General features: G+C 38.3%; 2 protein-coding genes across 2 annotated transcripts; one reads left to right on the top strand and one right to left on the bottom strand.

Moving 5' to 3' along the window:
- Positions 1-117: 117 nt before the first annotated feature.
- On the bottom strand, positions 118-5,956 carry LOC134741051 (nucleolar complex protein 2 homolog). The gene is made up of 7 exons (XM_063673807.1): positions 5,792-5,956; positions 5,616-5,717; positions 3,592-3,818; positions 2,831-3,011; positions 1,466-2,295; positions 1,082-1,297; positions 118-672 (listed from the first exon to the last, which is right to left on the bottom strand). Exons 1-7 carry the CDS (start codon positions 5,865-5,867, stop codon positions 136-138), a joined length of 2,169 nt encoding a protein of 722 aa, XP_063529877.1. The 5' UTR covers positions 5,868-5,956; the 3' UTR covers positions 118-135.
- A 461-nt stretch (positions 5,957-6,417) lies between these two features.
- LOC134741078 (growth hormone-inducible transmembrane protein-like) lies at positions 6,418-10,881 on the top strand. Its single transcript, XM_063673843.1, has 8 exons — positions 6,418-6,597; positions 6,682-6,895; positions 6,984-7,089; positions 7,489-7,630; positions 8,269-8,444; positions 9,762-9,922; positions 10,174-10,306; positions 10,642-10,881. Exons 2-8 carry the CDS (start codon positions 6,700-6,702, stop codon positions 10,727-10,729), a joined length of 1,002 nt encoding a protein of 333 aa, XP_063529913.1. The 5' UTR covers positions 6,418-6,597; positions 6,682-6,699; the 3' UTR covers positions 10,730-10,881.
- Positions 10,882-16,602: the final 5,721 nt, after the last annotated feature.

Here is a 16,602-nt window from a genome sequence, read left to right as displayed (position 1 = left end):
ATAGCTGACTTCAACCATACTACCTCAGTTGTAGACTATCTACTCTACCATTGAACAGAATGAAGAATTCTATGGTATTGATAACTAATAAATAGGAATAAACACAAGTAAATGAATATATGTATGTCAACTTTATTACCAGTCATTAACACTAAAATCTTGCACTACGTCATCACCGCCTGGTATATCATCGATGTCATCGACGGACGCTTTTTTGTTAGACTTCTTCTTTTTAGATTGCTTCTTCTTGATTTTCTTTTTACGCGGCGGCTCATCATCATCTTCCAGTTGGAAATGGTCTTTTTCATCCTCACTGTCAGACGGGAACAGTTCCGTTGGTCCCTCATTCTTGGGTTTAGTATTAGCATCCTCTGATAACTTCGGTCTCTTTATCATGGGTAATTCTCCAGCAATGTCATCATTCTTGGTCACTTTCTTCCTCTTCTGTATCTTATTGATCTTGCTCCAGTTCTCATAGAATGTTTGCAGAGGTGTTCCTCTTGTGCTGATGTTGGTTTCCCACGCCGCTACCAGTTTACTGTCGCTCAGTGAAAAGCTGACCTTGGACCTTTCGCGTTCAATGAATCTACAGTTCTCCTCTATTTTTTCAAGTAACTGGCGGAGCTTTTTAGTGTAGTTGGAGACTGAACAGGTCTTCAGGAACTGTTTTATCTGTCGAAGAAATAAGATTTAAGTAAACTTAGTTGTTAATTAGCATTTTTACCATGAGTTATATTTAGTGTAATAATAAAATAAGTAACAATGTAATTATAAAACATTGCAAGTAGATTTCTAGCTACTTCCAATAGTTTCATTGATTTGAAAGTTTTAAGTATAATGTAATACCTACAGATGACAATACAATAATTTTGTAAAGTGAATTGATGGCTATTGGCGCCCGCTAGCTGGTGCGGTCGCGCGGAGCGGGAGAACGGATTAATGATGAAAAATAGTATGAGCAACGCGAAATGGCGTGGACGCGTGTGATGGATTTTACCTACAATGGCAGGGGTGCGAAACTCCTCCTTTCGGGTATTCTCGTATACTGTTAAAGGTAAAACTAAAACGTAGATTAACTAACCTGTATGATAGCAAGCAGAGAAAGATCGGGAAAGGCGATGGAATGCGACTGATTAGCCATATACTCCAGCAGTAACCCATAAATCCGCTCAATAACGGAATCCTTGAATCCATTTTCCATGAGCTGCGACTTGGCTAGCCGGAGCACACAAGACAAGTCCAGTGGCTTCATGGAAACTTTCTTGTGCTTTTTGTTGAAGTCATATGATGTTAATACCTAGAAAAGAAGATTAGTTATAATGTTCTAATAAAACAACAATTATCAAATATTCCTGCTATCAGAGGCACCTGAACAAGTTCTCATAAACATGTATGTAATTTCATTCAAGATAGAAAAGTAATCTATAATTAAATACTAAGAGTAATATGAATTTGTCAATCTCACCTCTAACAGAAAAGGTAGTATAGGTATAAATGTGTTGGATTCTTTTGATAAATGTATCAATATTTCAACACAGTGGAATCTGACTGGATAATATTGATGTGTTGGCACCAGCTTGATGGTGTTCGTAATAACCATCACCAGAGGGTAGACCAATGGCTGTAGCTGAGCCTTATTGGTGGTGGCCCCCAGCAAGTCCGCCCACAAGTGCAGCGAGTTTACAAACTGCCAGTTGTACACCGCTTGCCTGTTCTCTACTTTTTGGACAACAATAGCGTTTCTCAAATGAATAGCCAACTGACGGATGTACAGGAAAACATGCTGGTATGACACATTCAAATCCAAAGTGAACATCTCCACTAAAGATCTCCTCATGAAATTGATACTTGGCCAAGTAGTGGGACTCACAAACTTGCAGTTCTTCACATAAGTCATGTACATGGCTTTCAGCACAAGGTCAAGTAAGTTTGCCTGCTGGTTTCTTGTGATTCTAAGGATACACAAGAAAGCCAGCACTCTTACAGTTTCCTCCCCTCTACTCCACAGGGTGATCAGCTTCTTCAAAGCATGTTTGGATATTCTGGCAAAACAGGCAACATAGACTGACATCTGGTGCAAATGCTTAAGTAGCACTGTAAGTATATTCTCAGACGTAACTCCACCAAGAAGCTTAAGCAAATCATTTAGATAGGCCACTAGAGGAGCCTTTATTTTGACAAAATGTTTGCACTTCTGAGGATCCTTGCCTGACTGCTCCATTCCGAGATATTTTTTTATTGCAGCAGGGAGATATAGCACACACATTTGAATAACTGCATTGAATACTGATGAGCCTGAAACACAAAATTCAATGTTTAGATACTGGTATTGATTGGTTGTTTCTGTTCCTGACAGTTTCTTACCCCCTTATTCATAAAACTTTGCAAGCCGCAATTAGTTAATTTGTTTTATCCCTTTCTTTCAAGTACATTAATAAACAAACAAAATCATTCATTAGTAAAAATGCCAGATTAAGATAAACAGCAAATTAAGGCTTGTAGCGCATCAATCAATGAATAACATTATAAGTTTTATCTCATGCTAGGTATATAATAGGCCACAGGGGCACTTCTACATGTCAAATTTTTACAAGCAATAAAGAATAAATACTCAAAATGAGTTCAAATAAAAAAAAAATACTTGGGGTGTCTCAGGTTTTCAGTGGCTCAAATAACATAGAAAACATCCATAACTGAGGAACAAATCTCTGTGAAGAACACACAAATAAATGCCCTTACTAGGATTCGAACCCGGGACTAGGCTAGGAGGCCGTATTGTATTGTGGGCGGGGAATTATAACTAGAGACAAGGCTGCAAAAAAATATATACCTTCCACTTTGTACTCTCCCTTGGATGTCCCATCATCACTTGTGGCTCTCAACATGGCCGCATTGAAAGCTTTGATGACAGAGTTAAGTGTTGCAATTTTGATTTTCTTTTCACTTTGTAATTCTTCCTGCCATTCTGCCACCATCTTGAGTGTGATTTTTCCTCTGACTTCAACTTCCTCCTATAACAGACGCATTTATTTAAAGATATAATAAAGGAAGTTAAAAAACCGGCCAAGTGCGAGCCGGACTCGCGCACTAAGGGTTCCGTACCGCTATGTAAAAAACGGCAAAAAAATCGCGTTTGTTGTATTCCAGCGCCCCAGGAGCCCCACTTAAATATTTATTTTATTCTGTTTTTAGTATTTGTTATTATAGCGGCAACAGAAATACATCATCTGTGAAAATTTCAACTGTCTAGCTATCACGGTTTATGAGATACAGCCTGGTGACAGACAGACAGACGGACAGTGAATTCTTAGTAATAGGGTCCCGTTTTTACCCTTTGGGTACGGAATCCTAAAAACTGGCCAAAATAACACAAATTAATTTAGTTCTGCAGTAAACATTACACCTACATAAATTTGAAATATTCAAGACTTGGAGACAAAATTAAACAGCTGCTCATAGCTAAGATATGATTTCAATATACCAGTTTGATATGAAAAGACACTACCAGCATGCTAGGCAGATGATTAATGGTATATTTAACAAAACAAATCTTTACAATCCTTTTAGATTTTGTTGGTTTGTGTGACTAACCTCAAAGTCACTCTCATCACTGTCAGCCTGCAGAGGTCCTGGCTTGTGCACAACATCATCGTCATCCTTCTGATCCTCTCCATCCGACCCCTCATCTCCCGACTCCACCCCAAAGTTCAGCAAGTTCTCATCATTCTCCTCCAGGAAGTTGTAAAAGTCTGGATCTATCTTTTTCAGCTTTTCCAGAGATTTCTTATGGGTCTCTGGGTCCATTTCTTCATCAGAATCTGGAAACCCCTAATAGTAATAACATTCAGGGTTTATTGGGAAAACGATTAACCTTTCATATGCCTTGTCCCGTATATGTACCACACAATTGGGCCTTTAATTTACAATTTCACGGTTTTATTCTTATAGGTTTTATTTAATTGTTAGTACTTTATTTTATTGCTTATACAAAAACATTACTAATTAAAAAAATTCAAGGTTATTAATAGTAGCAAGTTTATGACAAAGGCATACGAAGGGTTAATCCACTTCAAAACTTAATAACCTTTAAATTTAACTTATTAGGGTAGGTATGCCAGATACTATATTATATTATATTATAATCTTTGCAGAATCTGCGACCCAACTAGAAGACATGATGAATACCCTTGACAAGGAGAGCAAGAAAGTAGGACTGCACATGAACACATCTAAGACAAAAGCTATGACCAACAGTCGAAGAAGATCAATAAATGTGGCAGGGACTGAAATTGATTATGTTAATGAATACATTTACTTGGGAAAACACATATCCTTTAGCCCATCTAACAACGAGGAAGAAGTGGACAGACGCATAAACACAGCCTGGAAAAAGTTTTGGTCCCAGAAGGAAATCCTGAAAGGCGAATACAGCATAGCCCACAAGAAAATCGTTATGGACACCTGTATCCTGCCAAGTCTAACTTACGGAAGCCAAACTTGGACATACACAAATAAAGTGCGTAAAGCTATAACGACCTGTCAAAGATCGATGGAGAGAAGTCTATTAAATATAAGAAAAATACAGAAAATTAGAAGCGAAATAATACGTCAAAAGACCAAACTTACAGACGCTCTTCAACAAACTCTTCATCTAAAATGGCAATGGGCAGGTCATGTATCCAGATATCGGGACAAAAGATGGACACTGGAAGCAACAAAGTGGACTGGACCTGTAGGACGGAGGCGCTCAGGAAGGCCCAAAAAGAAATGGATAGACGACATCTCCTCCGTCGCAGGAAAAGACTGGCTCCAAAAAGCCCAAGACAGGGATGAGTGGAGAAAAAGTGAGGAGGCTTTTACCCAGCAGTTGGGATCTGCAGTCAGCCCCAAAACAAAGCCAAAGTAAAAACACAAAAACAAGAAAAAAACTTGACTGTAGAACAAACAAAGCTTAAATAATAATAATAATATGCCAGATACCGTCCAGTGCCAGTTTCCGTCCACTTGACGGAGTTGCCACAAATAATTGCATATAATTTAAATATAAACCTACCTCACCATACAATTTTGGACTTATTGCAATCCTTAATGACTAAACAATAGATCTATCAACATAAAAATTATATTTTGCAAGTAGCAAATTAAAGTTTTAACAATAATGCAGTGGTCGGAAACTAGCTCATACGTGGACAAAAACTAGCTCATTGGAAACTAAAATAACACTTACAAATTATATTTTTTATAAAATAAACCGTAATATATTATTTAAGGTCAAGTAATATTAACCTAAAATAGACAATATAAACAATACAAACAAATATAACACATTTAAGTAAGAGTACTATTAGGATTTTTTTTTCGCATTTCAGTTGGCATCTCCGAAGTGGACGAAATCTGACACACCTACCCTATATATTTTCTATGAAATTCCGTGACTTTACCCTCTTAAGTCCAACAGTCATTTTTGCAGTTTTGAATACCTTCTTTTATTTCATTATAGTTCAAAATTCGACTTGAATGTGTTCTTTTAAAAGGAAATTAGGACTTAGGTTAGGTCATATTGCGCCGGTGGGAGCTAACGGGTGCGGTTGAAAAGTAAGTTACTGTTGTCTAACCTGACTCTTCTTCTTCATCCGGAGTTTTCACATGTTTTTTTGTCTTTCCATTCTTCGCAATGAATTTTTTATGCGTCTCTGGGGCCATTTCTTCACTAAAATCTGCAAACCGCGGAATAGTAATAAAATTTGTTAACAAAAATTAAGCGTTTTAAAGTTAGTTTGTGTATTCTAACCTGATTCTCCGTCTTCCTCAACATCTGGAATTTTCACTGGTTTCTTTTCTTTTTTTCTTTTTCTTTCTTTCTTCATGTTTCAATTATTTATTGTAATAATAACAAGGTGATACACCACGAGGACCTCGTGTCGTGTTGAGTTGAGCATGTGAGATTGACAACTTTGACAGCTTATTTTAGGAAAAAAAAAGGGAATATTTAAGCAAATATTTATTTAATATTTTGTCAAAGGACTGTCTCATTTCAAACATAGATAGCGAGAATCATACTATCTTGTCTTACACTAGTACTAGCACCCAAAAGAAAAGGATGAGTATAGTTTTTTTTGTTCTTATTTACTGCCAATTTGGTTTGACCAACTATATGTCAGCCACAAGCACCACAAGCATGTTTTTGTATAAAGTTCGCTCCAGACTACGCGGTGCGAAGCTGCGAACGCGAGTGTGGAGTCGATTTCGCTGATTAGTGAACTAGACTCCACACTCGCGTTCGCGGCTTGGCTCCGCGATTCACGCACGAGTGTGGAGGACCCTTAAGAAAAACTGTAAAACCCCTTTATCAAGTTTGCTATTGGTCGATATTGCGTCAGTAAGGCGTTAGTAATGTCATTAAATGTCACTAATGTCAGTATTTTCTAGACTACACCCGCAAGATAAATCGCAAGTTTTTCCATCACTTGTTTTGTTTCACAAACAGCAGCCGGATAGTGAGCCGTCAAACAATATACTACGCCGCGACAATTAACAGTTTTTGTCTAATATTTTAAAACACTTAAACCCTGTGTTAATATCTGTGGAAACATACACGTAAGTTTTCTTTCACTGAGAAATTTCTCGGCCTTACGTCAGTTTATGGTGAAAATTTGATTGATCTATTCTTATTTCATGCAGGTTGCATCTTGCATCACGATGTTGTCTCGCATGTGTGTTGCTCGTTCGTCGGCCACTATAACCCAAGTTCTAAAATCACCGGTTCCACAAAAATTGGTGCCCAAGAATTATGTTATCACTATTAGAAACTACGCACGCGAGCCGCGCTCCCGCGTTGCGACCAGGACTCAACCGACCCTGTGGGAAAGGTTAATGGCCCCTGCAGGTCCTAACGGTAAGTGCGGAATCTTCCTTCCTGTTTATTCCAGATATGCACAACATGAATATTTGACTTAATATATGAACTACTCTTGAACTTTTAGCTTTCGGCATTGGAAAAGGGGCTCTGGCTGGTGCATCAGCTGTTGGTCTAGGTGCTCTGTGTTACTATGGTACAGGCGTCAAACCAGGCACCTTGCAGGAGGCACAGTGAGTTGTTTGTTTGAGTTTATTTATATCTTGTCTGTAAACAAACCTAATCGAAAACAACAGAGGAGACTATAAATAGAACAGCTGTAATTGTTGTGAAACATGTTTCCTTACATTGATATTTATATAAACCTGATAATAACCCAAAAATAGATGTTAAGAAACAGTTTCTAATCCCACAAGTGGTTGAAAACCTGATTGTAATGCAGACAATTTTGGTTAAACTATAATGTCCACATCAGCCAAAAGTGCTAACTGCTAAATATTGAATGGCTGCCAAATACTGGGCTGAAGCATAATTCTAGGAACATGTGCTTGAAACATTTTAAACATTTAATTTTGTAAAATAACTTAATATCATGTCTAAACCATGTGGTTCAACAAGTTGCTCATTTTCAGTCTCTGGCCACAGTATGTCAAGGATCGCATCAAGACGACTTATGGATACATCGCAGGTTCACTTGTCATCACAGCTGGGAGCGCTATCACAGTATTCAGGACACCTGCTCTCCTTAATCTTGTTGCTCGAAATGGATGGATGGTAAGTATTCTGACTAAAGTAACATGTTCTTTAATATCTTACTTTAGTAGCTAGATTTGTATAATGATAGTGACAAACAAAGTTATAAACTGTCCACCTGATAGCATCTGATAGTATTGTACTATTCTATATGAGGGGTGTTTCACTTGCTTTAAAAAAAAAGAATCTTATTAGGCTTAACTGGCACATACAATGTCCTTTGTTGTCACTGTAATGCCATAGAGAAATAAGTAAGCATAGAGTGCTCACTCCATGCAATCATAAAAACCTATTTATAAGAAGTTTGGGTATACTTATTTATAAGGTATAAGCTTATGGCCCAAGATACACTTGTAAGTTTTACTTACATAAGTAGGGACACAGCTATACTACAGAATGAGAGATGAATATCTGTATCTCATTCTAACAAATAGCTTTGTCCACTTACGTAAGTAAAACTTACAAGTGCATCTCGGGCCCAATAAATTTTAAGCAAGTTTTAAACTTATTAGCAATATGTTTTACCATACCTCCCATACAACTTGATATTATTAAGTAAGTAAACGCATGTATGGAATGCTATAGAGCAGTAATGCTTACTACTAATATTTCAGATTCAGAAGTTTATAAACCACAATTAATGTTTTGTAATTTCCCAGTCAATAATCATGACCATGGGCCTCATGATTGGGTCGGGCATGGTGGTGCGAGGCATGGAGTACAAGCCTGGGTTTGGCCCTAAACAACTGGCCTGGATGGTGCACACTGGCATCATGGGAGCAGTAATTGCACCTATCTGCTTCCTGGGAGGCCCTGTCCTTTTGAGGGCTGCATGGTAAGTTATTTGAGTTGTTCATATGAATATAAGATGATTTCACTTGTTGATATGGATTGGAACAAAGAATAACTTCATGTGTTGCTCTGTAAACAAAGATTTATTATTTTATAATACACGGTTTAATTTTAACCCACACTGTATGTACTAATACTAACAATACCGACCTGTAAACAAAGAAACGACATTTAAAGTTTATTCCTGCTTCAGTCACTCCTTTCTCAATAACAAATTACAAAATTATAACGGCGATAATAAAATTTAAAGCGGCATTGCAATCTACGTACATAACCTCACTTCACAATTTTGACGTATGACGTGTGACACAGACAAAAGTGACAGGTCAAAGCAAAGTATGGCCACATTAAAAAAGTAAACGATATCGTTTATTTTTTTACATGAATATTAAAGTGTTTTGTCTAAGTATTCCCAGTCTGATTAGAATGTCTATTTACAATGTAAAGTAAATAAATATGATCAAAGCTGCAGGTCTATTAGTTGTATTCAGCTAACGGTAAACTATCTGTTGGAATTAGTGCGTCCATCTACCTATATATTCCTTTGGAACCTAATTTCAATTTACATGTTCATTTTATTTTCTTGTGATATAGACCTATGGTTTCCTGTATGTAGCGAATTTTTAGGGTTCCGTACCTCAAAAGGAAGAAACGGAACCCTTATAGGATCACTTGTGCATCTGTCTGTCTGTCCGTCTGTCTGTCACAGCCTATTTTCTCCGAAACAGCTGGACCAATTAAGTTGAAATTTGGTATACATATGTAAGTTTGTGACCCAAAGACGGACATGTAACATAAACAAATGAATCTTAAACATGGGGGCCACTTTTGGGGGGTAAATGAGAAAATTAAAAAATAAAGTTTTTCAAACTATATAGTGTTATATGTCAAATGAAGGAGCTCATTGTGCGAACCTCAAATATCTTTTTTTTATAATTTTAGGATAAACAATTCAGAAGTTATTCAAGAAAATAGGCAAAAAATGACCTTTATCTCAAAAACTACTGGGTCAAAAATTTTGAAAAAAAAAATACACAAAATAGATCTTTATCTATAGATTACAGGAAAACCTATTAGAAATTGCAGTCAAGCGTGAGTCGTACTTAATTACTTAGTTTTTGATCCGACCCCTACGTTTCACATAAAAAACACATTGTTTAAATTGTGTAATGTACGGAACCCTTGGAACGCGAGTCCGACTCGCACTTGGCCGGTTTTTTTTATAATGCTACTGACACACTATATTAATGGGATCCTCAATAGGTTTAAAACTAACCAAATTATGAATATGTGTGTGCAGGTACACAGCGGGCGTAGTGGGCGGGCTGAGCACGCTGGCGGTGTGCGCTCCGTCTGGCGAGTTCCTGAACATGCGCGCGCCGCTGGCCATGGGGCTCGGCGCCGTGTTCGCCGCCTCGCTCGCCGGCATGTTCCTGCCGCCCACCTCGGCGCTTGGCGCTGGTCAGTACCTGCACTATTTTTTATCAGCTGAGTAAATATTTAGGTCAGCATAGTTCATGAAGAACACAAAATCAAGAATTAACCACTAGTCCCACTTTTATGAATATTTGTCTCACCTGTTTCTAGTGGTAATAACTAAGAAAAAACCGTCCCACTCTACTTAGGGAGTGGTAATGCCCCGAGTTTCTACTGCTATCTTCATATGATAAATTACTTTCCGAAAAGACGACGACGTAATTTTATATTTTCAGGTCTATATTCGCTGAGCTTGTACGGTGGTCTGATAGTGTTCAGCGGTTTCCTCCTCTACGACTCGCAGGCCATTATCAAACGAGCCGAGATGCACCCTATGTACGGCATGCAGCCCTACGATCCCATCAACTCGTAAGTACATAATTGTAACGCCTCATTTGGGATTGCAACATGGTTGCATGATTAAAGATAAACCATTTTTAAAATATGCGCCCCTCTGAAGCACCTACGCAGTCGCAAACTTCTAAAGCAATCTTAAAAATCGCAACAACAACGCAATCACTGTTAAAGTACCGGGTTTTGTTTAATTGTTTCTATGTATTGCTTTATAAGATTACTTTCTATGTGACTGTAGTTTTGGGAAGGGGCGCACAATTTTATGGTTTATTTCTAACATAACATATTAAGTGAAGAAAGCTAAGAAATATTTATTCATACGGTCAAAATGTACGTTTCTTTTTTTACAGGGCGGTGTCTGTCTACTTAGACGTCCTCAACATCTTTATGCGCATAGCTATGATCGTGGCGGGCGGCGGTGGCAACAGGAAAAAGTAGACAACACATACTTGTAACATTTAGCCAAATAATAAATTCGATATAATCCATGCTTACCACCAATGTTAATTTTCGAAGTAAAAAAACGTAGTTAAATTCTTCGTATAAAATCGACTCCGTAAGTAAGGAGGCTTCGAACCACGAATTAATAAACTAGTGGATGTGAAATGACTCCTATTTAGTATGAAAACCAGTGTCGCTAAACTCACACATTCATAGCCACGTTAAAATACGTCACACACTTACAAAATTGCTCTGATTCGTAGCAACTTTCCATACCAAAAAGTTATTACCGGTGGACATTTCTCGAACGAATATCAACTGTAGGCTACATGAGTGACGGTTTAAATTATAATGTCAAAGCTATATGACATACGACTCTTTCATTATCTCATTCATCTCACAAAAGCTCGCTCAACGTTCACCTAATACAACTACTCAACACCAGATGGCGTTATTTTATAGTTTTAAAATCACTTACTTATTACAGGCGAGAAAAGGGCTAAAAAACCAGTATAAGTAAGGTCTAATTACGCATGGTTTGTTACGGATCTCACGGTCACGTTACACTGGTGTTTTCGAGATCTCTACACGCCTGCGAGTAGCTAACCGTTGGAACATCGTTCCATTCGATATAGGGAGGGGACAGTGTAATCGGAGTGTTTTATCGATATTTGTGTGTTCAGTTAGGTATTGATATTTCATTACCGTATGTACACATACACATATACACATTTAGATGATACTTTATTTATGATTATAATATAGGTAGTGATAATCGTGATTGTATGAAAAATAATATGTAGTACAGTACAACAAATATCTAACTAGAAATTTGTTTCTTATTAATTGACCAACTAGGTTGTTAATAAATAATAAAATTGCAATACCCTTACAGGGTGTCATGTTGTGATACATTATCGATTAAGAACATCTGTAATTTTACCAATGTGAAAGCAATAAACATATTATTATTATTATTCTCTTTATTTATCTTTCATCTTAGGCTAGGTTTTTATAATATGGATATAAAAGTAAAATACAAAAACACTTATAAAACATTACAAAAAATATATAAACACATTATAAAAAACCTAACCTAGGGTACCGCCGGCAGCGGGGCAAGGCCCAAGCTGCCGGTGGTCAGGGCCGCAGAGAGAGGAACCGGCGGACTATCCGCGCCGTGTCCAAGATAACCGCCTTCTGCATCTGACCCTTGATCCAACCACCTAGCGAGAGTCTCTCAAGGTGTTGGTCAAGACTCTTCGCTATGAGACCGTTCGCTGAAACGACTATCGGGACAATGATCGTCGAATCAACATCCCACATGGCGGTTATCTCGTGAGCCAAGTCTAGGTACTTACTGGACTTGTCCTTCTCGGCTTTCACGAGATTCTCATCATGGGGGATGGTGATGTCGACGAGCACGGCCCGGCGCTGCGATCGATCTATTATCACAATGTCAGGCTTATTGGCTACAATAGTCCTGTCAGTGATGATAGATCGATCCCAATAGAGCGTGGCACGACCATTCTCGAGAACTGGCACAGGTAAATACTTGTAGTACGGTACTTCGCAGTCCACAAGGCCGTATAGAAGAGCAAGCTGCTGGTGAATAATCCTGGCTACGAGATTATGTCTGTGCAAGTACTCGCCGTTAGCAAGATGAGAACAACCGGAAATGATATGCCTGAGTGACTCTCCGGGACGGCGGCATGCCCGACAAATGTCGACCGTACCGTCCTTCAGGATATATTTCCGATAGTTGTTCGTCATCATAACTTCGTCCGCAATTGCACAGGCAAAACCCTCTGTTTCTCCGAAGAGGTCCCCGAATCGTAACCAGTTCACCGACGCGAGCAGGTCTACATCGGGTCCCGTGAGGGCCTTGTAGAACCGCCCGTGTAGCACCTTACTCTCCCATACCGCCTTGCGGCCCGCAGCACTTTGTACCACAGGTTTGTGCCAGTTCTCGTTTGCCAAGGAGAGCGGCGTGAAGTGCCTGTCCACTGCCACCACATCACGATGCATCCCACACTCGTTGTTAAGGAAATAATTCCTGAGATTGCACACCTCGCGGTTGTGGAGATCTTTGGCGTTAAGGAAGCCTCGACCTCCACACTTCCGTGAGATGTACAATCTCATAACTGACGAGCGTGGGTGTAGCATACGGTGTGTGGTGAGTAGTAGACGGACCCACCGATCCAGGGCGTCCAGCTCGGTCTGAGTCCACCTTAGTATGCCAAAGGAGTATATGAGTATGGGCATTACCCAGGCGTTGAAGGCGCGCACTTTATTGCCTCCTGACAAAAGACTGTTAAGGACTTTTGTGAGCCGACTGAAAAAGCGCTCCTTCACCGACCGTCTAATACCCTCGCCCTCAATACCCAACGACTGTGACATACCAAGGTATTTATAGGTTTCTGATTCAGAGATAGATCTGAAAGACATTGTCTCAGAAAGTTGTAAATTTGTTGAATTTACAACCTCCCCCAGCTGTACATGCATAACCGCACACTTATCGACACCAAACTCCATTCTGATGGCGGTACTGAAAACTTCTGTGGTTTTCAATAGCACCATCAAGTCTTGGTTATTTGGCGCAAATAGCTTGAGGTCATCCATGTACAGAAGGTGAGAAATGACTTCACCCTCTCTCCGAAGCTGGCAACCTAACCCTGAATCCTTTTTTTATTATTATTATTATTAATGTGAACATTAAATATATCTTAAAGTCAAACAGATAAAATCATAGTTCTTTAAAGGTCTATTAACTCGGTATTGCTGTTATTTTGTGATCACAAATCTGCAATTACTTACATAGGTAAGTATTCGTCTTTAACAATATATTTACTTGTAGCAGCATTTAAGGCCAATCTAGACGGGACAACCTGATTAAATTGTCAAATTAATTGTATGGTGTGAAAGCATACATGAAACTGGCTCATCGATCCCACTTGATTTGATTGTAAGATTGTGACCTATCAAATCAGGAAGGGGGGCGGCAAAATTCCAATATTTCACGCTAGTTTGCGTGGTACGGAACACTTTTTATTAATTAAGTGAGCCCGAATGTCACTAATAATTACTAAATTAGTAACTAAGTTTTAGGCGTGTGGACGCTAGATGAGATGTATGGCAATTTTATCCCCAGAAATCTTTCTCTAAGAAATGCTCCTAGCAAATGGTGCTATATTTTTGCGGAAACTAATTTTCTTGCCCAGTAGCATTGACCCATTTATTTTTAATATCGGCATCTTGTGGTAACCTACAATAATTAATAATAAAGAAATAGAAAATATAAAACGTTTATTCATGGCACATTGCATGCATTGTACGCATAAGTGCATTAAGTACCTAGTCTAATTATATTAACGATGAAAATATGATAGGTGTATAAAACAAAAACTTATATAAAGGAATACGAAGGTTTGAAAGGTTGCCATGAAATGACCCCGACTTAACTTAGTGCTTGATGACCAGAGCTGCCATATTTACTAAGACATTGATTATCCCAAATAATAATTAGAAACGTGTCTAAAATAATAATTTATTACCGAACTACCAAACATCAAACTTGAAATATCGTAACTTTAACTTTATCGATATAAATATCGACATTGCGCAGCATCTGAGTAGCGAAGTTATTTGACATGTAGGATAGCGAATATTCCAGATAAACGTAAAGAATAGTGACAAAGGATTGTGAACTCTAAGTTCTAACTGATAAAATATAGATTTACTTAACGAACATTCGTAAATAATGCAATAGAAACAGATTTTTCGTATTTATCGGATTATATTTAAATAAATAACCACCAGTAATAGGAAATACCTCCACGTGAAAGATTTTTTAAACCGCTGTGATTTCTGCAGCTTAATACTGCACAATACGGCATTTTAAATTTAATTATCAATTTTTGTTAGACGAGCGTACGTACGACGTGAATGTCATTCGAGCATGAAGTTTACACAACAACTGAGCATAGTCTGTGCATAAAGTGAGTCGGTCGCTACTAACTGTCGGATAGACGGGAACGCCCACTTGCCATCTCCATCCTACTCCGTGCTTCGAACGATGTGATATTTACTTAAATAAGTTTGGAGGTTGTAGATATTTTTAAGGATAGAGCGTAGACGTAGAGAGATCTCAACATATTCTAAATAAATACCTTTTGAGTTCTACTACAATATCATTTGTCACGTTTTAAGACAAACCGCACAACTTTATTGGATGTCAATAAGGACGATTTCTAAATGCGTCTTCTTGCTTGTAGCGCCTTTATGACAACTGACGAAGTGGCAGATGTTGGCTAAAAACGATACATGTAACCTGTTTATAGCGGAAGAAAATAATGGCGAAATGTTGAGCTGTCTCCCCGGGTACATATGCAAAAATGCGGGTCAAACGTTTTGGCGACAGATCTTGCTTTTATGAATAAATTATCCAGTAACTTATTGTTTTATTTCTATTTGATCGCAAATAATTTGCGCGTAGCATTTACGGCTTTGGCAAACTAGGTAGAGGTCTCACGCAGTTTCAATGTAGTGTCCAAATGAAAGGAAATTGCTCATTGTATATTAACCTTTTGAACGCTTTACATCATAAACAAAAACGTCACTGTCACGCTAATAACGGGCAAAAGCAAGCGAATGTGATCTTTATTCTTTACTTGAAAGTGTCAAGGTTACTTTGACAGCGTCCGTCATAATCCCTATAGTGGTCCTTGGCGCTGTGGGCACGACTAGTAGCGACCACTTTAGGGGGGTTCTTGGCGTTCAAAGGGTTTAAAGAGATAATAGCTTACGCAGGCCATTATTTTAGACACAACTTCTATTTTAAAACGCGTATACAACTATAAAGATTAGGTTATTTGATTGTGACGTCACATGCTATTAGTGTTTCATATAAATTCCATAGTAGCAAAATCGTTTTGACAGTTCGAAAAAAGAAACTGATTTGACTAGTAGTCAAATACCCTATAGGGAATAATACGCGAAACTTTGCGTAGGGGGCGCCACTACCACAATCTGAGGGTCTATCGCGAAAGAAGAAAATCGAAATTTCGTTATCTAACATCTCTGTCACTCTTGCATATTCAAGCGATAAAGAGGCGGATAGCAAAATTTCGGGTTATTCCCACTAGTTATCACAAAGTTGTTACCAGTGCTAATTACTGGGTTTTTTTTTACCACTGGTAACTACTGAGAAAAATAATTCCCAGTAGCTAGTCAAACCAAGAAGCGAGGAGTAAAGTATGTATAATAGGTCAAGAAGGCAGAGATTTTGACAGCACACGCAGTGCAGGTGTTATTTCAAACGTCATACTTCTATGAAATGATGACGTATAAATAACACTGGCACTGCGTGTGCTGTCAAAATCTCTGCAGACTTTTCTTGGTCTAGTCTAACTCTACCACCAACTCGGTTTGTCAATAAATTAAATTAATCCCACCCCATAAATTATTGTAGCCCCAAAAAAAAATTTTTCACCAGTGGTAACTTCTGGCAGTTTCTGGTATAATGCAAGCGTCAGACAGATGAGTGCAATTATCGATATAAACTCACCCGTTTAACAGCCCATCAACGTGCTCGATAGCTACTGCTAAATAATGTAGATATTTAAAAAAGGGGGCCGCTATGTACTGTAATTTGTATTTAAGTACCATTTAAATACATATTTTCCTTGACCATATTTCTTTATGTTCAGGAACCAATCAGGAACATATTTTCTTTCATAAAAATATATGTTTCATCCGTCAGACGTGTCGGTGAAGGTCGACCATATATAATAACGTATCTTGGGCTATACCAAAGATAGATATAACTCCGTAATAGATGGATACAGTCTAAGGAAAAAACGTGCCTCGAA

This window comes from Cydia strobilella, chromosome 4 (genome assembly GCF_947568885.1).
Source record: "Cydia strobilella chromosome 4, ilCydStro3.1, whole genome shotgun sequence".
Lineage (NCBI taxonomy): Eukaryota > Metazoa > Arthropoda > Insecta > Lepidoptera > Tortricidae > Cydia > Cydia strobilella.
The sequence above is the reverse complement of the archived record's forward strand: the minus strand, read 5'-3'. Positions and strand labels throughout refer to the sequence as shown.